At 43.0% G+C, this 26,065-nt stretch overlaps 1 protein-coding gene across 2 annotated transcripts in view; it reads right to left on the reverse strand.

The window, feature by feature from the left end:
• Positions 1-26,065, reverse strand: part of Setd7 (SET domain containing 7, histone lysine methyltransferase) — a 74,688-nt gene that overhangs the window by 25,060 nt on the left and 23,563 nt on the right. The window contains exons 4-8 of one of the 2 annotated variants that reach the window (XM_026386185.2): positions 22,495-22,684; positions 17,887-17,968; positions 12,899-13,016; positions 11,209-11,366; positions 370-6,238 (exon numbers count right to left, since the gene is read on the reverse strand). In XM_026386185.2, coding sequence (XP_026241970.1) covers positions 6,058-6,238; positions 11,209-11,366; positions 12,899-13,016; positions 17,887-17,968; positions 22,495-22,684 — 729 coding nt within the window. In that variant the 3' untranslated portion in view covers positions 370-6,057. Of the gene's footprint in view, positions 1-369; positions 6,239-11,208; positions 11,367-12,898; positions 13,017-17,886; positions 17,969-22,494; positions 22,685-26,065 lie in introns of those variants that run through there. The other variant, XR_003300552.2, reaches the window with a different exon arrangement.

Genomic DNA, 26,065 nt, shown 5'->3' on the forward strand with positions numbered 1-26,065 from the left:
TGGGCAGAAATAAGTTCCTGGGTTCTTCACCCCAAATGCCTCATAAGATTGCCAAAATCTCCTGCAACGTCTGACCTTTTTAAAATATTTTCCTTAAGCCATAAGTTGAAGCTTTTTAGCTTTCAGATGAGTTTCCTTAACACTTATGTGTTCACTTCTGGTGCTGTGGCTAATGATTCAAGATTCATGAGTATTTGGGGACTCAGCTACTTCCTTCCCCTCCTGCTCTCCTCCTCAGATCTTACTGCAAAGCTTTGAAAGTGGAAAAGGCTGAAGAGCATTTTTAAACAATTTGTAATGTAAAGTTTTTAGTAATTTAGTTACAGGACAATAACATTGTTTTTTCAACCAAAGAAAGACAAAGGCGGATGATTGTATATTTTGTTTAATACTTGCATTGTTTCTATAGCGCAATTATAGCAATCTTTAAATTTACTTTTCATTACAAATATTTGTCAAGTTTTGTTTCAGAAACATTTTTCCTACTCTCTTGCACATGCACCCAGACACGCTACAAAAAATTCATTCATAACACAGTAAGGGCAAACATTACTCATGTAAACATCTTCCATTAATTTCCCATAATTTAAAAAAATCATAGAATTATAGATATTGAATAAGGCTCATAGATTTTGTTCAAATTCCACAAAAGACCAAAGATGCTTCTTAACTGAGATGGGGTTGACTTTTGGTTGCCGGAAGCATCCCCCTGGCTTTCACTCCTTAAACATACCTCACAAACTAAAAAATGCATTTTTAGGAGAAAAAGAGAACAGAGAGGAAAAACTTTTAAAGTAGGGAGCTCAGAATCATGGACATAACTTTCTTATACCAAATAAGCAGGCATTTATGTCATCCCTGTCATTTCTCCATACAGCAATCAAGATGAAGTAGAGTAACCCCGAAATGTAACCAAGAAGATCTGTTAGGAGACATTGGCATGTGTGTTCATATTGCTAGTATACACAGTGAAAATTTGTCATGTTTATATTTCATTATATCCAGGACCAAAATGAACAAGAACAAAACAACCCACTCAAGTCCAATGTCACTATAAAGGATTTTTTTTTTCCCCCAGTAACTCAAGAGGCAGGGGGCTGGGAGGTATGCCTAGGGATGGGAGTGGTCTTGATATTTGGATGACTTCTAACAACTGTGAGTAAAGTCACAGACAGAGGAAGCAAGGATTCCCATTATCCGAGGACGTCTCTCTCTCTGGTTGGAAGTTTGGTGCTGGGGTGCATAGTCTTCCAGAGCTGAGACAGGGAATGGGCTGTGCTGAGAAATGCGCCCCTGGCCGGCGGCTGCCTTCCCCTCCTCCCTGGGAGGTGGAGGTCAGAAGGCAGGGATCGCTGGCAACACCGTGAAGTCCCACCCTGGGGTCTGAGCCCCAACTCCACTGAGGGCAGCCTCCCTGACATTGTGACTAGGCAGTAGGGGTGGCGGTTGGTGGCCGGGCTTCACCCGGCCAGGTCTGGCTTCTGATTCTGCTGCCCTGCAAAGAAATTGTGCTCCGGATACTGCACCGGTGTCTCAAATGCCCTGGGTTGGCTCCCGGGCCCCTAGTGAGTCACTGAAAGGCGGACACACCTTCATTAGCACCAAACTAACCACCAGGAAGCGGCGGAGGCACTGGCAAAGCCTACGGGGCTCTCTCCGGACAGACCGACAGACGGACAGACCGACAGGAGGCTGCCTCGGTCAGAGTCGTGCGTAGGCTTTTTGATTTTTAAAAATCAAAATTGATCTGCATTATATCTCAATAGACTCAGATAATTCTCACCAAAATTTTTTGTAATGTGTTTAAATAGCACTGGAATAATTCAACTTCATTTAAATATATTCATTCTACCATGAAAATATTTCATACAAACATCTATTTACATACAAACACATTAAAATTTTTGAAAAGGGTTTCCACCCCCGTGGTTGTATGGCTTGAAATCGTTTCATTGCTTTGAATATGTACGCACACATTTGGCAAAAGAAAAAAAAATTAAATTTAGAATTAAAAAAAAAAAAAAAAACACAACCCAAAAACCTGACACCAAAGCTCCAAATTCCTCAAGGAAAGATCCAAGAAAAGAAACAATCTATTGAGGTACCTCAAGTACATGTAAATTTAATATATTTTGTGAACCTTTGATCTGTGGCAAATTAACATTACAACTATCCATCTTGCAACACAGTTTTGCTTGTTTTTCTACAACAAAAGATGTCTAGATTCTAAATCACTACTCTTAACACGGAACTTGAGGCAAGGGTTTGAAAACAAAACAGAGAACTCTGTCTTCTTGGAGGATTTTAAATGCATTTTGCACTGAGTGATTTAATTTTTTACATATTAAATAAAAATAACTAAAAGTGCCACATACTGTCTCACTAAGACAACCCTTTACTTCACTGTTCACAACTAATGCAATTTTATTTTTTCCGCACTGCTGGGGATGAAACTCAGGGCCTCAGACTTCCTAGGCACATGCTGTGCCACTGAGCTAGTCCCCAGCCCAGTGGAATCTTCTTTTGTTACAATTAAATGTTGCAAATGGTTATATTTGACCTTGTTGGCTATTTCAGGTTATTCATGATGAGGAAATAGTTTTTCAAGTTTGATCAACCTACAGGGCAAAGAGGTTGAACTCTATTCCCAGAGAGGTCCAAAGAGATCTTGAAAAACGAGTTCCCTTCTCAGGTGCTCAGAAGACCAGGGGTGAAGCTGGTTAAAATCAGAATAGGTACTACAAAGCTCAAGTCCTCCTCTCGGTCACTGTTAATTTCACCATTTCTTTGTATCAGAAATTCAATCCTCCCTGTTGCTCTTGTTAGTCCACACAAATGCCAATTTGGGGACATGCTCTTACAGATTAGTTCCTATTCCTAACTCTAACACAAGATAATATTCATAATAGAAAAGATGCTAAGGCAAGGTCTAGTCATGCAGGGATTGGCTTGAGAGCTCTGAGTGAATCCCCTTGACCCCAGGGTGTCATGCACACACAGGTGCTGGCTCTTCTGGGAGAGCACAAGTCCTTATTCTGCACCATATGTGGGAGATACTATGCTAAGGCCACTTGATTCGGTTGCTTCCTGACTATGTTCTTTTGTAAAGCATGTAAAGCAGAAAAATACATTCTGAAGCTTTTCCACTTTGGTTCAACCAAGGAGCAAACCCCTACCTCCTCAACAGTGAATTCTTCATGGAAACCCCCCAGCCCCCCCCCCCCCATCAACTTCTTCACCTACCTTCCAACACAGTGAATCTCCAACCCCTGAGTGCCAACTGTGACAGTCAGAAGTTTGGGAGAGGAGAGAGAGAGAGAGAGAGAGAGAGAGAGAGAGAGAGAGAGAGAGAGAGAGAGAGAGAGAGGAGAGAGAGGGAGAGAAGGAGAGAGAGGGAGGGAGAGGGAGGGAGGGAGGGGGGAGCGAGAGAGAGAGAGAGAGAGAGAGAGAGAAGGAGAGAGAGGGGGGAGAGAAGGAGAGAGAGGGGGGAGAGAGAGAGAGAGAGAGAGAGAGAGAGAGAGACAGACAGACAGACAGACAGACAGACTAGTAAGAGAGGAGAGGCTCTCTGCATGGAGAAAGAGATGGGCTGGCGCTATCATTCCACACGGAAGCCCAGGCAGTTCTCATGCACGGACAGGGAAGAGGAAAGAGACACAAGAGCTAGAAGACAGGTGAGTATGAGAAGAGAGAGAAAGACACAGAGAGATTTCCTCTTTCCTCTGATTTGTTGCAAGGTCACAGACAACCGCTAGGTTTTAAACCCAGACTGTGAGCATTCACTGATGTGGAGAATTGATTATCTGGTTAATCAATTAACTTACAACTCTCCAATCCCATTTATCCAAAAAAATATATATTTAAAAAAATCCCATTTGAATGGGATAAGAATAGCCCTTTAGAATAGAAATGATACCCCACTGGAACCACCCTCAGGCCCACCCATCCTCAGGCACGAAATGACTGAGCCAGCTGTGAGGAGGCGTGACCTGCATTCTCCCCTCCAGCCCAGGTTCCACTGCCCAAGGTCATGACAGGGTGGATGAAAGCCATCTTTCTCCTGAAGACAGTCACTCACTTTGGGACACATTTAAATTAAAGCACCTATCAAAATACAAATCCAGAGCCTTGGCCCACCTGTCACAGTTCACAGACCAGTCTCTTTCTACAGAATAGAAGCAATCCTATCCTGGTGCCTTTCATGTAAAAATTCTATTGGGAGATCTTTCTGGAAGCCTGACAACTTCCTCTCCTGTGGGAACTGGCAGCTCAAGCTCATAAACAGGGATCCAACTGGATTCTCCGGAAACCACTGCCATCTAGCTGCAGAGGAGGCAGCTGGATGTTCCAGGAAGCCTGTCCTTGCAAAGAGAAGAGCAGCCCTGTCATTCACTGTCCTGGGGGTTGAGCCCTGAGCCCAGAGGCCGCCTCAACCAAAAATCGGGAGCAGCCCCGAATCAAGCACTTTTGTCAAAGGCTTGGTGAGAACAACGTGTCACTGACAACCAACAGGGAACTTCCTCTGCCGGGTTCCTCACTCTCTCCCACTCCCAGCAAGCATCTCTCATCTGCTGGAGCTCTCTGCACAACTTGGAAGGCATTAGCTTTCAAGACCAAACCGACAGAGGTGACAGGTGGCACAGTTGACAGCTGCAGACTGGCACAACTGCTGCTCCCAGGCCTTCCAGCCACCTCATCTGTCCAGGCAGCTAAAGAAGACAGAGCCATGGCATGTGATGAGGGGGCTTATCAAAAATGACAGCTCTCAGAATTCACTCAGAGCAACCCCAGTTATGTTACAGATCTAATATGCTAAACTAAAAAACAGGTTTTTTTTTTTTTCCTTATTTCTGTAGTGGTGATTATACATGGCTTGTGAAATGGCTGAAATGCTATCAATAATGCTTTTAAAGTATGCAGGTGTGAACTCTTAGCTTACAGGTAAGTGCTTTGAAATTACAACGAGGAAGAGTTTTAGCATTAAGGTTTGATTTGTACCTAGTGATCAGTATGTCTGCTTTCATAGTACTGATTTAAAATAAATTTTTGAATTCTGCGTTAGAACTCAAGTTTTCTGTTTGACTTCTGAATTCAATGCACTGGGCACCCCAAGCTAGGCTGTGCTAGGTTATGTACATGTAATGTGCACCCAGGGAGAAAAAAGAGTCACTAGCACTATTGAAGATATTGCAAAATTGCCACAGTTACTGCTTGGAAATAACTAATTTTCCTCTCTTCTTTCTGAAGGTATATATTACAACTCTTCCATAACTTAATGCAAACAAAGCAAATTCATTTCTTCTCACATCTGAAAGCAAAGATATCTTTGTTTACATGCGAGAATAATAATTCTATAGTAATATCCTGGCCTTAGGAGCCAGTACTTATATTAGGACATAATAATGAAATAATGATATAGAAAGAACCAGAGAGACGTACACATTGCCACGGATGCAGAATCCATGTGGAAGTTTCTCCTGTGAAGGGCATCTATGATAGGGAATGAGAGGAGTAACTCAAGTGGGCTTCTGTTCACTAGGAAAAGAAACAAAGCCATTCTATTGCAAGATACAGATCAAAGGTTAAAAGGCAAATTATCCTACATTGAGAGAATAAAGATGTCGTCGTTCTCTACTCCAGCACGGCACAAAGGCAAGCGCAACGACAGTCTGCTTTGGCCGTAGGAAAAACGTCATGGAAAACCCCCGACAAAAAAAAATGACTGAAAAAAAACCCCTTTCCCTTTTTCAGTCTAATCATTTGGCATCTCTGAACGTGGTACAGGTTTAGACTTGAACCACCAAAGTACATGGTGCTGTCTGTGTCAGCGCTCGGCAAGACCTCTCAGTAAGACGTTGTTGCAAGGCTAGCTAATTTTAAATCTGGTATGAGTAATACAGTCAAACCTAGTTAGTATGCGAGAAAGTCGTTGCTAACGCAGGGTGAGAGGATGTGATGTCACAGCATGAGCAGTCCCTGGTTGTCCCATTGTTGGATAAACGTAGTGCATAGATCCAAGTTTCTATTCCAGGTCTCTGGACTCCGGAGCCAGGCCTTTCACTTTTGCTGGGTGGCCTGGAAGGCCTTCAGCTCCACCTGGTACCACTCGGGGGCTTCAGGCCCGCTCTTTCCAGGAGGGCTGTGGTCATAGCCGTAGGCAACCGTGAGCTCCTCATCGGCCTCCACTGCTCGCAGGGTGCGGATGCATTTGATGGGCCCGAAGCGGGGGTGGACAAACCTAGACATCAAGATGCACACGGTCATGCCAGGGCCAGACCTGGGAGGGACAGGCAAAGGCCAGCGAGGGGCCAGCGCAGATGAGCCCATGTGCTCTTGCCTGGGCACCGCTGGAGGGCACTGGAGGTGCACGCACAGGTCAGCCAGCTTCTGCTTCACCTGGGCGCTCATTAGACTAGAGCATCTCAGCCATGCCTAGACATAGGTGGGAATGTGCATTTAACAACACCTGGAGATTCACTGGCATATTCAAGTTTGAAAAGCACTGCTTTATCTTCCGTTTTGAGCATATTGGGCCCTCTATTTTTTTTTTGGGGGGGGGTACCAGAGATGGAACCCAGGGATGCTTAACTACTGAGCCACATTCCCCATCCTTTTTATTTTGAAACAGGGTCTTATTTAGTTGTTTAGGGCCTCGATAAGTTGCTGAGGCCGACCTTGAACTTGTGACCCTCCTGTCTCAGCCTCTTTATTTGCTGGGTTACAGGCATGTGCCACTGCACTGGGCTATGGCACTCTGTATTTCTAAAGCAACAATCAGGGTCAACAACAAAAACCTGTCCTTAAAGAAAAGTGAGATCCCGTGCAGCTTCCCACAGTTCAGCTCACTGCCTGGTAGCATCAGGCTCCTTGGCTATTTCTCAAGCAGAAAGAAGGCTTGATCAGATTGCGTTTTTGGAATTGTAAGGACAGCCTTGTGGCTTTTCAAAAGCAAAAAAAACCCCACTTGTATTGTACCCTATCCATAGAGAGGAAGTATTACTTTCTAGCATAAGAATAGATGAAGATTTCTTCCCAAGAGGGAAGTCTAGACCTTTCTGCCTACCTGCTTCTTCCATATTTCCCTTCGTGGGAAGCATCCTGTGAAGGGAACAATATCTCCTCCTAGTAAAATCCTCTCAGAACCAGAAGTGGGGTTAACACTCTATAATCACTTGCCACAGGTTCCCACCACTGTTCACCTGCCTAGCGCCCTGCACAACAGGTGCCTAAATAAGTAATGGACTTAGCTCCCCTGACAGTTGCTGAAAGGGATCTAAGACCAACATGGCCAGAGAGCAATCTACTTTATTTTTATATGCATTTGGCCAACTCAATCTCATTCACTTATAGTCATATGTTAAACAAAGGGCCCTGAGTTGGGGTGCATATGATAGTTTGGCTGATTCCCTCTGTTGGTGGTGGAGATAGGAGCATCTGAGGTTTTGGGCTATCTTCCATGTGGTATAAAAAGGAGCAACCTCTACCTCACACCAAAGGGGACTCAATGTCCACCAGAACTAACACCAGAGTCTCCTGACCCCAGGTTAAATGTCCCTTTTATGAAACATCACGAACATCTCTTTTATGATAAAATACTATTTCACCAAAGGGATGCTTAACTTGGGGTGAAAAGACTCTGTTGTTAGTCCTGGGTCCACACATATTACTGGGTCTTCTTGGAAACTCTACCTTGTATTTCTCTCTCTCTCTCTCTCTCTCTCTCTCTCTCTTTTGGTGGTGGTGCTGGGGATTGAACCCAGGGCCTTGTGCATGTTAGGCAAGCACTCTATCAACTGAGCAATACCCCGAGCCCCTCCACCTTGTATTTCTGAATCCTGCTTTCTTAATCTATAAAATCATAATGATACTAGTAAGACTTACCCTATGGGGTCATCATGGTGACAAAATGGGGTCACACATAGAAAGCACCCCACACAAATCCTGGTACAATAGAGGACTTGACTAATATTAGTTACTGTGTGTGTGTGTGTGTGTGTGTGTGTGAGCATGCCTATGTGAGAACTTGTATGTGAATGTGCATGTGTGTATGAGCATGTGTAAGCATGTAAGCACACAGTAGTATCAGATTGTGTCCATCACAAAGGAGATGCCTGCACCAGGGATTGAGGAATTCCTTGTTAAAAAATCACAACTTTGTAAATTAAAATGTTCATCATAATTTCCATCATGTTCTTTCAGGATGAAGGAAAAACTGCACTCCTGAACTAGAGCTCTGATTAATCTTCTGACCCACTGAAAAAATGCTGGGTTGCCTTTTCCGGGCCTACAGGGTTTCTATGATCCTCTTGTATTTCCATTCTCCTGCTCATCATCATGTTTTCAGAGTAGATAATGGGCAGATTGAAAAGAAGGAACTTATTTCAGTGTTGATCCTTGGAGAGGGCATTCCTAACCCCTGGGCCTTCCTGATCTGCGTTTCCTGGTCTGAAATCTGGAAAGTAATACAAGTGGGCTCTTGAATTCCTGGGCTGATCAAATGAGACAATGCATGAAAAGCACCCAGAGTGAGGATTGGGGTGTGGCTCAGTGATAAAGTATATGCTTAGCTTGTGTGAGCCCCTGGGTGTGATCCCCAGCACCACCACCACCAAAAAAAAAAAAAAAAAAAAAGTACCCAGAGTAGTTACTGACCATTTTCAGCTGCATGATTGGCCATCAACCCAAACCTCTGTGCTAAGCAGTTTGACCCCTGTCCACATGTTACCTACATTTACAGCTAGGAAAGATCTTGTCTGTGTCCATTTGACATTTTGTGCCTGGTTACATTTAAAACAGCTTAGGAAAGTGTTGTTTTACTTATATTAAATATATAAAGGGTATGTAACAATACCAGTGTTGGGAAATAAATCAATGCCATGCATTGCAATCTGAATGTCACATTTGATTAGTATTCAAGTAGTCCTCCCCTGACCCCAAATAACTAAAGTTTGATCACACTGAGTTTGCAAAACAATCAACCAACCAACAACCAAAGCAAAACTTGCAGAATGGGTTGGGGATGTGGCTCAGTGGGGAGAGTTTGCCTAACAGGTATGAAGCCCTGAATTCCATCCTCAGTATTAAAAAAAAAAAAAAAAAAAAAGCCCTTCCAAGTAAAGAGACTTGCATTTGTGCATTTGCACCAATAGAACTTTCTCTTATCTCCTGTGCTCTCTTCCTTCTGGTGTGAAAAATCATGTCCTTGCAATAGAATCATAGAGCTAGTTTGTTTTAAAGGAGTGGTCTCAGTGGCATTTATGATGGTTAGTTCCCATGCTTTAGGGGCCTTGTTGTTTCACTGTGTGCAGCTTGGGTTGATGCTTTGGCTCATGCACTGGCTATGAAAGCCTTGCTGTTAATAACAGTGTCAGTTTCATTTCACTTGACACATGTCCTTTGCCATTTCTGTTGCTCTTTGAACAGAAGTTGTAGCTCCAGTGCTTGTTATTGGCTGCCAAAGAGAGCAGATTACTGCCAGAATGATTTTTTAAGCCATCTCAGGGATGCAAGAGGAGACATTCCTGAGGAACCTTCAACTCTTGGCAATTTCCCTGCACATGAACTGCCTACGATCTGCTCTTGCTTATGCTAATAACCTGGGTGACCTGAGGAGCTGCAGTTATAATGAAGCAGAAAAGGTCAGGTGCAGCTCACTGGCTCTCAGGAAAAGCTGGCAGGCTCAGGCCAAGCTCAGGAGGCAACAGAGAAGCCCAGCTGTATCCTTCAGAGAACAGTCAGAGATGCTTGGCTTTGGGAAGAGGACATTTGGGGGCTTGTGAAAGCTGCTAAAATATTTGCAGCGCTATCATGTAGAAGAGAGAGTGACAGATTCCACAGGAAAGAGACAATTAGGACGGAGGGCTGAATATTATAGGAAAACCCATTTAGGCTCAATAAAAGAAACCTGCTAGTCCTCAGAACCCAAAGGCAAATTTCATGCCGTCTCTTTCAATTGCCTTTGTGGATAACAGTAAGCTCCGCACCAACGGAGGTTTCCAAGAAGAGAGTCAACGAGCAGATGGAAGAGCAGGCTTGAACACCAAGGGGGACAGGGTATTTGACTTTTTAAAATACAGCTTTGTTAATATATAATTCACGCACATAAGATTCACCCTGTTAAAGTAGTCAATTCTGCGGTATTTAAATATTCACAAAGTTGTGAATTGATCACCATCATCTGATTTTGGAAATTTAATTGCCCTCAAATGACACCCCACTCCCATTAGCAGTCACTCCTTAGGTGACCTCCCAGCCCCAGGCAGCCACTAGTCTACTTTCTGTCTCCATGGATTTCCCCCTTTGGACATTTCATACAAATGGAATCACCCAATATGTGGCCTTGGTGACCTGATTCTCCCATTCGGCGTAATGCAGCTAACTCTCATCACACTGTGGCAGGTGTCAGTACTTCATGCCTTTTTATTATCAGATAATTGGGGTTCTGATTTTATGGTGCTCTTCTATGAAACTTCATGCCCTTGGCCTAGGATTTTATTTCTCTCTTCCTTTCACATCATAAAAAGGGTTTCCTAACTTTCTCCATTGTACAGAGTAATTTCAGATAATCCTAAATTTTTTATTTTATCCTTTGTGTTTTTTTGCATTGCTGGGGCTCAAACCCAGGGCCTTATGCATGTTAGGCAGGTGCTCCATCACTGAGCTACACCCCCCAGCCCCAAGTGAGAAAACTGAAGGACAAAAGGGCAGTAGTAAAACAACAACCGCTAAGTACACTCTTCCTATGGCATGTCCTACTGTGGAAGCACTTGTCTATCTCTTGGCTTGCCAAGGCCACAGGGTGGGGATGTCCGGATTTTTGTTTGTTTGTTCTTTTTAGATACAAATCACAGTAGAATGCATTTTGACATAGTATACGTACATGGAGTGTGACTTCCCATTCTTGTAATTGTACATGATGTGGAGTTACACTGGTGGTGCATTCATATAGGAACATAGAAAAGTTATGTCTGATGCATTCTGCTGTCTTTGCCATTCCCATCCCCTCCCTTCCCTTCATCCCCCTTTGTCTAATCTAATGGGGATGTTCAGATTTTGAGTTTCGAGTCATAACACAGGCCTGTGGCAGAGGCCCTTTGGTTATTCTGATGGGGCATCTTTTATCTGAGATGTAGGGACACTTCCCAAGGGTGCTCCTCAGTCCCAGGGCCCCAGGCATAGATGCATCCAGCAGCTCAGGGCCCCACTTACATATCGTAGATGCAGTTTGGAGTGAAGGAGTGGTTCGCCTTGTGTCCCAAGGAGGCACAGTACTTGGATACGTGGTTGTAGGGTTCAGGCACATCAATGACTGTGTCCTCGTCGAGGGACAGGGTGTTTCCATTAAGGGCCCAGTCCCTGCTGTCGACCTGCAGGGAACAAAACAGTGAGCATTCGAGGGTGCCTATCTCTCAAAGCTCATAAGATGCCAGAGATATTAACTCATTTCTCCTTAAACTTCATAATTTGAGTATTATAGATGTGGAAAAACAAACACAAAACCCAAGACATCTCTCCACACATGGAGGGTGCAAGCAGACAACTCAATTTACTTTTCATTGATTTCCCCCCCTCATTTTTATATAGAAAAATTGAGTTCCCTCCCTTGTAAAGACACACAAAAATCTAACTAGATAACTTGAATTAAAAGTAGATGAAAGCTGAGGTGGTGGTGCAAGCCTATAATCCCAGCAATTCAAGAGGCCGAAGCAGGAGGATCACGACTTCAAAGCCAGCCTCAAGCAACCTAGCAAGCCCTTAAGCCATTCAGCGAGATCCTGTCTCTAAATAAAAAATTAAAAAAGGGGCTGGGGATGTGGTTCAGTGGTTAAGTGCCCTGCGTTCATCTCCCAGTTCTGGGGGCTGGGGAGTAGGGAGTAGATGAAGACGAGGCAAATAAATATATGAATAAATAAATAAAATAGGAACATCAAATGGATGTTCATGTATGAACATAGGCTAGTTATGTCTGATGCATTCCCACCCCACCTCCTTTCCCTGGGAGAAGTGGGTGGTGATACAGCTCAGTGGTAGAGCACTTGCTTAGCAGGTGCGAGGCCCTGGGTCCCGTCCCCAAGAGATCTCATCATGTATATGCAAATATTCCAAAATCGGAGAAAATCCCAAACCCCAGACATTTATGGTCCCAAACATTTCAGATAAGGAACCCTCAACCTGTAATGTATCATTTTCCTGAAGCCACTGTTCATATGCTGAACTTCTTGGGCTTTCTGGAGTGCCTTCAGAGGTCACAGGGACCCTGCTGCATTGGAGTGCACTGTCCTTGGCTGGTGCACCTGCTCTGCATGTGTGATATCTCATGGTTTTTTGTTCTTTATGGTTTGGCAGGGATGAGTGAAAAAGTGGAGATAGGAATGTGAAACATTCGCCGTAAGCTTCAGTCCCACACAGTGAAACTGAATCAGGGATGGAGGTCACTCACGGGGCAGAAGGCTTCAAATTTTGCCCTTAAGCAAACACTAAGAGGTTAGCTGAGAAGTGAAGAAAAAAACCAAAACAAAACAAAGAAAAAAAAAAAAAACCCAGAACATACGTCCAATATGTCAAAGTTTGTGTCTCAAAGGGAAGAGGTGATTCAACTGACACATTCTATCAGCACCTCGAACTCTTCCCAGCAAGACACAGGCTGCGTATAGCTTTTGCACTACCAGGAGAAGGGGTTTTCCTAGAGGGCACCCTGCCCAAGGTCATGAATCCATTACTGACAGAATCTGACTGGATCTCAATTTTCCAGACATTGGGTGTGTCCTGTACAAAGCAGTTACTGTCTCAGGGATAGCACTGTCCCCCTTTCTATGAATTAGCTGTGGAACTTTAAAGGGACCCTGTTTGAAACAAACGCTTTAACCAGTCTCACAGCTTGTCACCTCTCCCCACTCACCTCTTGGTGTGTGATTCGGACTCCATTATAAAAAGACATAACAGTATTCGGTCCCACTGCTACCTTGGAAAATAGTCCTTCTCCGGCACTGGAAATGAGAGACTCAGCAACATAAACCCTACATGGGGGAAAAAATAATGACTTTAAAAATGTGATATGTCACTCTTTACGTCAACTACCAAATTATCAATATGGCTACTGGATCCAAAATATCAGTTCCTAATAACCAAACAAAGAAGAAAAGAAGGAAGAAAATGTTAAACCACAACATTTTAACATCAGAAAAGGAAGAAATAGCAGGATAAAGCTACCCAGGACTTGCTATAGCAGCGATTTTCTTTTGGTGGATGGTGAATGACAATTTTGAGTCTGATTGGACAAGTCGATCAGTCTCCAAAGTTAGTTAAAACTATACCCAAGTTTGTCAATGTCAGTGATGAACCCAGCCTAATTCCATCTTAAGATTGGGAGCCATCTCATCACAAAGTCATGAAAAGTTAATTTTTGTTTTACTATAAATTACTGAGATTTCTAAACTTGTCTGGAATTCCTGCCCATGCTCTGAACTCACCCATGTCTGGCTCTTCTTGACCAGATAACAACCCTCTCTAAAACCTTAGTGGCACCTCATAAATCCTGGCTCCCCCCGACCAGATAACGATCCTCTCTGAAACCTCAAGAGCGCATCATAAATTCTGATGTTGGGACCTGAATTTACTCCCTACCTTGAAATATCATGCCATGTAGATCATTAACCTGGAGAGCTGGGGGGCTGATCTCTAGCCCAGCTTAGGGAGAGACAGTCCTGGCCAGCTTTATTTGTGCAAACAATATAAGCTTGCTTTAATTTGATTTAAAATTGGAGTTGGTGATCTTTTCTTTGCATCATGGTTCAACAGTCAGGAGGGGAAGACTGTTTCAGTTAAACCCCAAGATGAATCTTCTACATGGAGGAGTGACAGTTAATAGGAATAATTACTTCCCTCCTCTTTTTTGTGTTGCTGGGGATTGAATCCGGGGCCTTGTGCTTTTGAGACAAGCACTCTATCTACCAACTGATCCATATCCCCAGCCCTCCAACAAGTACTTCCCAACAAAGTGGTTTGTCCAGACACTGGCTAACTAAAGCCCAAGGATCAAATCTGGCTGCTGCTCATTTTTGTAAATAAAGTTTTATTGGAGCACAGCCACCTGTATAGGCTTGGTATCTTCCTGACTGCTGTAGCTCTACTAAGGCAGAGCTGAGTACTTGCAATGAAGCTCACCGGCCTTCAAAGCCTAAATATTTACTATGTGGCCTTTTGTAGAAACAGGTTGCCAATCACTGGTTTATAAGAAGCAAAGACAGCATTCTGCCATAGAACTCTGTGTGTGTGTGTGTGTGTGTGTTAGTTACTGGGAATGAAACTCCAGGGTCCTCTACTATGGAGCTATATCCCTACCATTTTTTTCCCCCCACAATGCCTTTATTTTGTTTATTTGTTTTTATGTGGTGCTGAGGACTGAACCAGTACCTCCCACATGCTAGGCAAGCACTCTACCACTGATTTACAACCCCAACCCCTTCCCGCTTTTTATTGATGTTTTGAGACAGGATCTCACTAAGTTGCCGAGGCTGGCTTCAAATTTGTGGTCCTCCTGCCTCAGCCTTCTGAGTCACTGGGATTACCAGTGTGCACCATTACGTCCAGTTGGATTTGAATTTTTAAAACAGAATATATGTTCCATCAACAACTCTTTCAGTTCTTTGGACACCATGATGGAATGATGCCGCAGGGATTGGTCATTTGTAATTTTTGTTACATGGAATTTGTGTTTATTTCATGGACTGAATAACAGCTTCCAATTCTACTCTGTGATAGGAGTATATATCCTACCACTTTGCCAGGTGACCTCGAGGGGCCTCCCCAGTGGTGGATCACACATGTCCGCCCTGCTGACTTAGTACTTGGCTATATTCTGCTTTGTTAGCAGAATGGACAGAAGCGACTGCATGCTAGGTGTCAGGTGGAAGAGCCCTGGAAGAGTTCTGCCAGCCTCCTCCAGCATTTCCATGAGAAGAACATGCCCCGGGGGCTGTACTCCTATACTCCAAGTCTTGGAATGAAGATGCACGAAACAGACCTGAACCCAACTTGAAGCCTGGAGTCCAGCCTAGTCCAGCTGAACTAGTTGATCTGGGTCCAAAGGGGCTGAACCTCAGCCAACCTGCAGAACCATGTCACATAAAATGTTTGCTTTTGAAAACTGCTCATTGTTTTGAGGGTGTCGTGAAGAATCACTCCAACAATAATAAGACTGATATACACAGTTACGGTGCTGTGTTGTTTTAGGGCCAACAGAGACACAACTGTCTTCTTTGTAACTGGGCCAGAGCCTTTTGTCAAAAAGAGGCCATTCATTGCTTGTGACATTGCAGGGTCAGCCCTGTCAGCTAAGTCAGGGGACAGAGACTGAATCAGAGCGAGGCAGAGAGGAAACCAACCTCCGAGGTGTCCTTGCTCAGAAACACCAGCTGCTAGGGAATAAGGATCCCAAGCAGGGTATCAGCAAAAGCCACCCGAGAATGGAGGGTACAGTGCACCTCCTCAAGGATAACATGTGAAGTGGAACAGAACTTGACACTTGGAGTGAGCTTGTAGAACCCGAGACTTGTCATTTACAAGCTGGAATGTTTTTATGCTTTATATGTTCGGTTTCCAAACTCTCCTTGATGATTGAATAAATTGCCTTGCGCTCTGGACCTTCAGCTGGGCTAAGAAAAGGAACGTTCTGGGGGTGAAGGCTAGGGCTTTAAAGAACGTGAAATGCTCCCGTGGAGGACCGCAGGAGTGTGCAGCACAAACCTTGCCACCAGAGCTCTAAGAAAGGGGGCCCTTGGGCAGGGCAGGGCCACCTGGCCTATGGCTCTGTTCACTTGGAGCTTCCATGCCAGGAAACATGGGAGCCCTGCTCTGTGCTTGATAAGTGTAAAAACCCTCTCTAGGGAGAGGTTCTGTATGAGAATAAAAACACTCATCCTCAGAATATGTAAACATTTATTCGGAAGGTTTGCAAAGGACAAGGGACACTTTCATGAGGGGCTTTGACAGACAGAAGGAGCCCAGCTTCAGCAGAGCGTGAAAGGCATGTGAATTCCCATCACTAGGATTTTTTTGCACCAAGGACTGAACACAGGGGCGCTTAACCACTGACCCACATCTCCAGCCTTTTTTATATTTTTAAATTTATAGACAGGGTCTCACTGAGTTGCTAAGGCCCCTCTAAGTTGCTGAGGCTTGCTTTAAACTCAAAATCCTCCTGCCTCAGCCTCCTGAGTCACTGGGATTATAGGCATGCACCATAGCACCTGGTCCACCACTAGGATTTTTAGCTCTACATAAACAGTACAATTAAAACCACAAGGAATTGCAGCACCATACAGATTTAATGCAATTCCAATCAAAATCCCAATGGTATTCCTCATAGAAAAAGCAGTCATGAAATTCATCTGGAAAAATAAGAATCTCAGAATAGCTAAAGCAATCTTAAGCAAGAAGAGTGAAGCAGGCATCACTATACTACACTTTAATCTATACTGCAGAGCAATTGTAACAAAAACAGTATGGTACTGGCACCAAAATAGACCGGTAAACCAATGGTACAGAATAGAGGACACAGAGACTAACCCACAAAATTACAATTATCTTACATTAGACAAAGGCACCAAAAACATACATTGGAGAGAAGACAGCCTCTTCAATAAATGGTGTTGAAAAAAATTGGAAATCCATATGCAACAAAATGAAATTAAGCCCGTATCTCTCACCATCTCTCACAAAACTCAACTCAATGTGGATCAAGGGCCTAGGAATTAAATCAGAAACCCTGCGTCTAATAGAAGAAAAAGTAGGCCCTAATCTCCATCATGTTGGATTAGGCCCCAACTTCTTTAATAAGACTCCTATAGAGCAAGAATGAAAATAAAAAAATCAATAAATGGGATGGATTTAAACTAAAAAGTTTCTTCTCAGCAAAAGAAACAATCAGTGAGGTGAATAGACAGCCTACATCTTGGGAGCAAATTTTTACCCCTCACACATCAGATAGAGCACTAATCTCTAGGATATACAAAGAACTCAAAAAGCTAAACACCAAGAAAACAAATAATCCAATCAATAAATGGTCAAAGGATGTGAACAGACACTTCTCAGAAGATGACATACAATCAATCAGTAAATACATGCAAAGGTGTTCATCATCACTAGCAATTAGAGAAATGCAAATGAAAACCACTCTAAGATTTCATCTCACTCCAGTCAGAATGGCAGCTATTATGAAGACAAACAACAATAAGTGCTGGCGAGGATGTGGGGAAAAAGACACACTCATACAATGCTGGTGGGATGGCAAATTGGTGTAGCCAATATGGAAAGCAGTATTGGAAAACTGGGAATGGAACCACCATTTGACCCAGTGATCCCTCTCCTTGGTCTATACCCAAAGGACTTAAAAACAGAATACTACAGGGACACAGCCACATCGATGATTATAGCAGCACAATTCAGAACAGCTAAACTGTGGAGCCAACCTAGATGCCCTTCAGTAGATGAATGGATTTAAAAAATGTGGCATATATACACAATGGAATGTTACTCGGCAATAAAAGAGAATAGAATCATGGCATTTTAAGGTAAATGGATGGAGTTGGAGAAGATAATGCTAAGTGAAGTTAGCCAATCCCCCCAAACCAAATGCCAAATGTTTTCTCTGATATAAGGAGGCTGACTCATAGTGGGGTAGGGAGGGGGAGCATGGGAGGAATAGATGAACTCTAGATGGGGCAGAGGGGTGGGAGGAGAAGGGAGGGGCGTGGGGGTAGGAAAGACAGTAGAATGAGATGGACATCATTACCATAAGTACATGTATGAAGACATGAATGGTGTGATATACTTTGTGTACAACCATAAGGAAAGGAAAAAAAAAAAAACCCACAAGGAAAATGTTACCTGTCCGATTCATACGGATCTGGAAGGAGAGCATTGGTTGAAATGCAAGATGAAGTCGACTTATCAAAGTGGTACACGGAGCCTAAAAAGCAAAAACAAACAAGCCAACCGTCAGTGCAGGTAGAGGGTTGGGGAAGAGCATTTACAACATTCACTTCTATCCAAGGGACAAGAAAGAGCTAAACAACCACAGAGATTATTCTGGTTATACCTATTCGAATGCAATTTTTCCATTCAAATAGATTTATTCTTCAGTTGTATTTTCAAGTCTTAATGAACAGCCATTAAAAGTGTATCTTAAAAATCCCTATTTTTCGATAGGGATTCAAGAGAATTTTCTTCATTCAAACAATTTAAAAGATACTTGGCTACTTAATAATTGTTTTATTTTTTAAATAAAAAAATGCTTTGTTGTGGAATTTTCAGATATCTGGTCAGATCAAATTGAATAGTGGTTAAAAATTTTGTTGTGGTTTTCTTCATAGCAGACAGTCTGTAAAATCTAACAACCGAGCCCTGGGAGTTGGGTCTTTCACTAAGAATAAACATTCAGTCTCCAGAATTCAGGAGGACTGCACTCACTGCTTTTGATAAAGCATTAACAAAGTCATCTTATTTCTGAGGAGGTGGTTCAGAACCCAATCAGTAATTTTTTCCAGAAACTAAGATGTGCAACCATTCGAGAATTACCAATGAAATCTCTGCAAAGAATAAGCCTCAGAGAATTCTCACCAAGCATAATGGAGACAGATGATGTTCTAAAGACTAATAAGTAAAGAAACAAAATTTAGAACCGGAGGGCTTACTGCTGCAAAGTAAATTATTTTAGGCATTGAGACATCACTAATAATCCATTAGGCAGTTCTGCGGTGGTCACCAATGGCTACCAGGTCCTCTATTTTTTTTGTACAACCCAAGCCCAAATTAATGTCTCAAATTAAAAGTTAGAAAACAACCCAAATCGGTCCAAGACTAAGTAAGAAATAGGCCATTTAAGTATTTCAAAAAGAGAGAATTTAACTCAGGTATTAGTTATACTGGAGACAGGAGAACTGAGAAGCCAAGATGGAGTAGGGAGGAGACAGGAAAAGGAAGCCTCCACTCTAAGTTAAGGGGTCTAAGGGGACGTGGTGCACCTGGGGCTCTAGGGCTGGGGTGGCCAGAGTTATGGTGGACTTCCCTGGTGGGAGATGGAATCAGGAGGCGATGGCTAGGCTGCTGCTGCAGATGCTGCTCCACAGAGAGGAAGCTTCCCCAAACCCCTTCCCTGTCTGCCAGGGGGCCAGTAGCCTCCCTGTGGCCAAACCCAGACAGAAGACTGATAACAGAAAAGCCTAGGAAATGCAGAATCCCTTTGCAACAGAAGCAGGTGAGAAAGGATGAGAAATAGATCTGAGAGTAAATCAGTAAGAAACGAACCAGCAGACAATCCATGAAAGGCATTTAGTTCAAAAGAGGAAAAAAAAAAACACGGATTTTTTTTAAACCAACCTTGTGTGTGTGTGTGTGTGTGTGTGTGTGTGTGTGGAGTCCAACCAGAGCCTCACATATGCTAAGCAAGTACTCTACCACTGAGCGAAGTCCCAGCCCTAAATCAAACATTTGTGTGAAAATTCTATAAATTTCCATCTCCTTCCTTAGACTAAAACTTTCAACCCCAGTGTACCCTGCGTGCCAGCTACATGTAGCACAACACCTCAGGGATGCTGCCGATACAAATGGGTTACATCTGTCCTGTATTCCAGGCTGCAGAACAGCTTCTTCCACTCCCTGGGACACACAGGACTCCAGGCAAGCACAACACTCCCTTTTCCTTCTCCTTTCCTCCCTAGTTTTCACTGTGACTGCGGATTAGAACACATCACGCACTCAGCAAGCACTGATTACACCAGTGAGCCAGAGAGCCTGGGGCCTGGCCAGGGGAGGGAGTCTCAGGGAAGGCTGAAGAGTGAGAAGAAAGTCCAGCCAGAGGCAGGAGGAGAAAATCAGCCCAAAGCCAGTGGAGAACCAGAAGCAGTCTGTGGTCACAAAAGCACCAAGAGAAAGGGGGGGTGGGGGGGTGGGACAGGAAGCCAGTGAGGTGGCAGGTGGGGGAGAACTTTATGGAGCAGATGGTCACATGACCCTGGAACGCCTACTTCATTGGTTAGTCAGCAACAATGCCAACTAACAGGAGGGCTGGAGGAGAGCCATGGGAACGTGGCAGGACTAGATCTTGGGTGCCTGAGAGGTGCCCAGGACAACCAACCATGGTCCCTGACGCTCTTCAGTTTAGCGCTTTCCCACAGAGCTGTTTCCTGACCCCTTTAAAGACCATTTCCTTAAAATGCCAGAGGCCCGCCAGAATCTTGCCCACGAATGTGCCCCTTTCTCTTTTAACCTAAATGGATTCGAGAAGGGTGTTTGCTATTTGTAACAAGTAAGTATAAGAAAAACAATCATCCTCTTGACAATTATCACTCTCAAAAATCAGTTTTTTATTCATACCAAGAACAACATAAGATCAACAGTAACTTGCATTATGGTGTTTTATAGTAGGTGCTAACACCCATATTCAAAGTGAAGAAACAGGTTCTGAAAGATAAATAACTTGCTCAGGACCACAGTATGGTGGATGTTAAATTGAGACTCAAACAGGTGACTCTTTTTTCATATATATACATATTTTTTAGTTGTAGTTGGACACAATACCTTTATTTTATTTATTTTTATTATGTGGTGCTGAGGATCGAACCCAGTGCCTTGCATGTGCTAGGCGAGTACTATACTGAGGCGCCACAACCCCAGCCCTTCAAACCAGGTGACTCTTGCTATCAACAATGTTGTCATTTCTGAAGTGTCAAACTTTGCATCACTGGGCTGGGGAGGTAGCTCCAGGGGAAGACGGGCTGCCTGGCAGGTGCAAGGCACTGGGTTTGAACTCCAGCACCCCAAAAGATAAAAATTGAAAATATTGGATCGCCAGTTGGGATTCTCCCCTGCCCCAGGTCTCCTGGTTTCAAAACATTATAACATTATCTTTTTTTCAGAACATATCAAGAGCTGAAATACTAGAATTTGTAGCTCAAAGATGACTGCTTCCCTTTTTAAAAAGAAACTGTTCATCTTGGAATAGTTTTAATTATACAGAAAAGTTGCAAAGATAGCACAGAGAGCTTCCACTGTCTCTCCTAATGTTAACTTCTTACATTTCAGGGTACATTTGTCAAAATTAGGAAACCAACATAGATACATTACTAGGAACCAAACTCCAGACTTTATTCAGATTCTACCAGTTTTTCACTAATGTGCTTTTTTTGTTCTAGGATCCAATCCAGAACCTCACATTGCATTTAGACTGCTTCGAAATTTAACTTAAAAAATAAAAATGGAGACATTTAAAGCAACCCAAGTTGGACTTACATGTAAATGTGAGATTTTCTATTTTTGGAGAACTTTCCTTTGCAGATTCTCCTGCAGATCCCAAATAGCTAAGTATTATTTGGGCCTACTAAGGCATAGGTTTATTACCTTTTTAATTTTTTCTTCTTCAAACCTAACCTGGACCAGAGATACAGACATTTATAGTTTCCAAGGCATCAGACTAATTCAAACAACGTTCTTAGCCTGTGCCACCCAAAATGCTAAATTGAATTTTTTCTTCGTGTTTCCCAATTTTCTACAATAAATAATTTTATATCCAGAAAAAATATTTTAGTGTGGCATATTGCACAGGCAAAGAAAATCCATTTTTTCTCATATGGATTCTCTTGGGTTCACAGATATACTGAGTGTGTGCTCCATGCAAGATGCTGGGTTCTGGAGAGGGCAGGGGAATGTCACTATGCATTTGTCTTTTCCAGTTAGCGCTCAAGTTGAATCAGCCTTCCAGTATGTACAGGTTCGGAGGTCCATCTGATCTGGTTCTTTTTAATATCATTAAATCATGGTTCTGTGCTTTGGAAATGTAGTCATTTGACATTGATTGGATTACTACTGTCATTTCTTAGCTCCTGCACTGTATTATAGACTCATCTATCTGTGCTTCTTGTCATGTGACTTTTCAGTGACTCCCACTAAAGTGTATGATGTAATTTCTGTTTTTCTTGTATCTGGCTTAGCTGTGTAACTTGTTTTGGCCAGAGAAAACTGGTCACTCTGTCAGTTCCAAGGTGAGGCTTTAGGGAACATCACTGGGATCTGCTTCTGTTGTGACATGTTATGATCCACTGTGAGAAAAACCTTGCTCAAAGTTGCCATTGTCCCTTCAGCCCAGGTCCCATCATTAAGACACACAGTGGCACATGCCTGCAATCCCAGTGACTCGGGAGGTAGAGGCAGGCAGACTGCCAAGTTTGAGGCCAGTCTAAATAACTTAGTGAGATCCTATCTCAAAAAAAAAAAAAAAAAAAAAAGCATAAAGCAAATCAAACCTGAACAGAATCCTCCGACCCAGCCTCGCCCAGCTGTAGCACAGTTGGTCAGCAGACCTACATCTGCTGCTGTAAACCATCAGGTTGGTGAAGTGTCTGTTCTGCAGCAAACTTGACTAAGGCACCATTACAGTGTGCTACTCAGGTCGAGAGACTTCTCTCGGCCTATCACCCATCTGAAGTGCGTTCAACTTACTTCCAGACATCAGTTCAAAGTGAGGCTTCCCTTCTTCAGTGGCCATGAGCGTGGCCAATTTTCCTTCGATCATCTCTCCATCAATGAATTTCCCATAAAGCGCGGTCCTCTCGTCAGGGTACACATAGGCTATCTTCTCTCCAGTCATCTCTCCATCTTCGTTGACATCCCCTACAAGGCTGCCTCCGTCCTGATGGGAGAAACCAAAACCCAGAAAATATTATATATAGTATTTATCTATAGGCCACGAGTTCAAGAAATGTCCATTCTACACTATTAGTAGCAAGAGTGAGAACATGAAACATAGCTCCTCAAGTTAATGTCCCCGTGTGCATATAACTTTCCAGACCCTTACAAAAACACTGCGGTGATATTACATACACAAAGGCTGGTAAAGGGTGAGAACCGAGTTACACTTTGTATCCCCAGACTCCCTGCAAATTCTCTATCTTGGTTTGTTATTTAAGAAACAAACATGTTACATTTGGAACATTAGTTGCAGACATTTAAAGACAATGTAACATTACCTCTGGCTAATATCAAGGCAATCCTACTCGCCATTTCTATGATCTACTTAATGTTAGATTTTAGATTTCTAGTCTGTTAAGAAAATCTTTGGTTTAAATGTATCTAAGAATTAATTTGGTGTGCATTGGTAAATATAGAGTTGTCTGCATTTTCTAAGAGAGAAACAAAAGGACTTCCGGACACTGCCTTTCTGAGAATCCTATATCATTATCTTTTTTTTCATTATCAATTACATGGTATATTTTTTTCTGGTACCAGGAATTGAACCCAGGAACGCTTAACCACTGAGCCACATCTCCAGTCCTTTTTGCAATTTATTTAGAGACGGGGGCTGGCTAAGTTGTTTAGGGTCTCGCTAAATTCCTGAAGCTGGCTTTAAACTCGTGATCCTCCTGCCTTAGCCTCCCAAACCATTACCCCTAACCTTAACTCCAAAGGCAAAGTGAAATCAGATAACTCAATTCTCTCTCAATCACTTCACACTCTATTTACTGCTTCCTTTTGCCTCCTTCAGTAAGAGGAGCCGGTTTTGCTTCATTCCTAAGGATCACTGTGTACTTTAGCATAGAGGCTATGATAGAATTCTGTATCCTATTAGATTCCACGGACATAGTAGGTAACCCATAAATACTGTTTTAATTGACCTAGGGGTCCAAGAAACAATGCATAATTTAATCCAGTTCCTTCCCCTCACGCCCTACCCTGAAGGTCCTTATAGTATAACTTTGAAATCTAAGGTCTTTACATGTTTGATATAATGTAAATGCCATAACATTGCTAAAAGCTTGGTTATTTTCCCTGGTTCAAGGATCTAGAAATAGCTACTCAAAGTCAGTGATGTGGGTGACTTGCTGCTTATTGAGAAACAACAGAAATCAATTACATGGTATATTTGATTTCTATGCCTTGCCACAGTCTGATTGTTCTTTGGTGGGAAAAAGTTTATAAATTAAAATGAATCTCAGTGCTCCCATAAGAGGAAAAATACTTGGAAGCATTTTTTCATAGGTAGAAAGTGCACTAGTACTCTATTTATTGCTCTTCCTCCTCCCCAAATTAATTCTTACTAGGCATAAATGAGGACAATACTTTGTGCATAATGCCTTCAGGCTGTCAGTGATGATTACTGAGCCTGGGCTTATGACATGCCCGAACATAAACCACTACCATTACTAGTAATCTAAAATAGAAGTCTTTCTTCCTACTCCTCATACCTTTTCCCTTAAATGCTTTAAACTTCTGGTTTTGGAAGAAGTGAATGTATTTCTCTAGAATGATAAAATAGAAATTCTTTTATTTCCCAAAGGAGTTATGCATTTTTATTTTATTTTATTATTTTTGGATACTAGAGATTGAGCTCACAGGCACTCTACTGCTGAGCTCCTCCCAGCCCTTTTTATTTATTTTAATTTGAGACCTGGTCTTGCTAAATTGCTCAATTATAAGTTGATCCTATTCACAGGCTGGCCTTGAGCTTGCCATCCTTAGTCACCCAAGTAGCTGGGATAATATTCCAAATAATGTCCAAAGAGTTATGCGTTTTTAATCAAGAACTTTGTTTTACAGTTTGAGGGAATTTCTTGAAAGAAATGAACTCTTCTTAGAGTGAGCCTATAAGCACTGCGGGGAGAATAAATTCTTCTTTTCCTGTTTTGATTCCTTCGCACAGAAATATCCTTGTCTGCTCTCTGGGGGGTGCTGGGTAGGAAGCTGTGGATTCTGGCCTCTGCTCGCTGGCTCCCCCTGGTGGAGCGAGGAGTCATTCAAGCGATGTAGCCGGCTAGAGGGCAGGTCTGACACCAACACCCATTTCTTCTTTGGGTGGGGAGTATCAAGATAAAGTCTTCTTTCATGCATCTGCCTTTTTTTTTTTTCTTTCCCAGGCCCTTATCTGCTGCCTTATTTCCCCTTTCCATTGGAAGCTCCTTGAGGCAGGCCCACAACCCCTGGGCAAACATGCAGCCTTCTAGCCACAGTCCAGAGCTGGCCCATCTGCTCAGTTCCCAGGGGAAGGAGTAGAAGGCCATGGGCCCACACCACACCTCCAACCCAACCCTGCCATAATAAAAACTGACAACTTGACCTCTGACACCTGTGTCTATTTCCTAACTGTTTCAGACTCCAGACAGCAGAGGAGTGTGAGCCACCCCCTCAACTGCCCACAGATACCACACTTAAAACAGGCATTATCAACCACTTCTGAAAGCTAAGAACTCATTAGCCCTTCCTTCCAAAGGCAGCTTCTCTTGGCATTTAATAAGATAATAATTAAGGCTACTTATTAAAATGTAGCTGCATTTTTAGTTTTCAAAGTGCAACAACACTGAGAGAGGTGAACACAGTCCCCCAGCTTAGAGCATCTTTGATCTCACAGCGATTGTAAGTTGATCCTATTCACAAGTTAAATGACAGGCAGTGGGAGAGCCTGGGGATCTCTATTTTGCATCTCTCTGCCTACAGAGTTCCACTTACTTCTGTGACATCAAGGTTCACTGTCATTTCAGCACCTCCCCAGCAGTGGGCAGCCAGGTGCTCACCTGGAGCCTCAGGAAGCCCAATCTCAGTCTCCTTAAGGTGGTAAGTGCCTCCCCTCTTCCTGTCCCACTTGCCTTTTTCCAGGTGGTAACTGAAATGACTTATCATCAGTCATGGATCCTACCACGAGGATATGTAAATGCTTTTGTAATTTTTAAACATTTTTTATTAGTTATTGATGGACTTTTACTCATTTATTTGTTTATATATGGTGCTGAGAATCGAACCCAGTGCCTCACACATGCTAGGCAAGCGTGCTACTACTGAGCCACAACCCCAGCCCCGCTTTTGTAACTCTTAGCAAATGTTTTACACGTTCTTTTCCTAGAGTATATGTTCCTTCCTTCCTTCCAGATGGGTCTTGCTATGATGTCCTGGGTTCAAGCAGTTCTCTTGCCTCAGCTTCCTGAGTTCTCCTGACTACAGGCATGCACTTCCGTACTCAGTTTAACTTTTTAAGAACAATAATGTGTAAGTAGATTTAATGGGAGCTATTTTTTCTAGTTAC

The sequence above is a fragment of the Urocitellus parryii genome, chromosome 10 (genome assembly GCF_045843805.1).
Source record: "Urocitellus parryii isolate mUroPar1 chromosome 10, mUroPar1.hap1, whole genome shotgun sequence".
NCBI classification, from domain to species: Eukaryota; Metazoa; Chordata; class Mammalia; order Rodentia; family Sciuridae; genus Urocitellus; species Urocitellus parryii.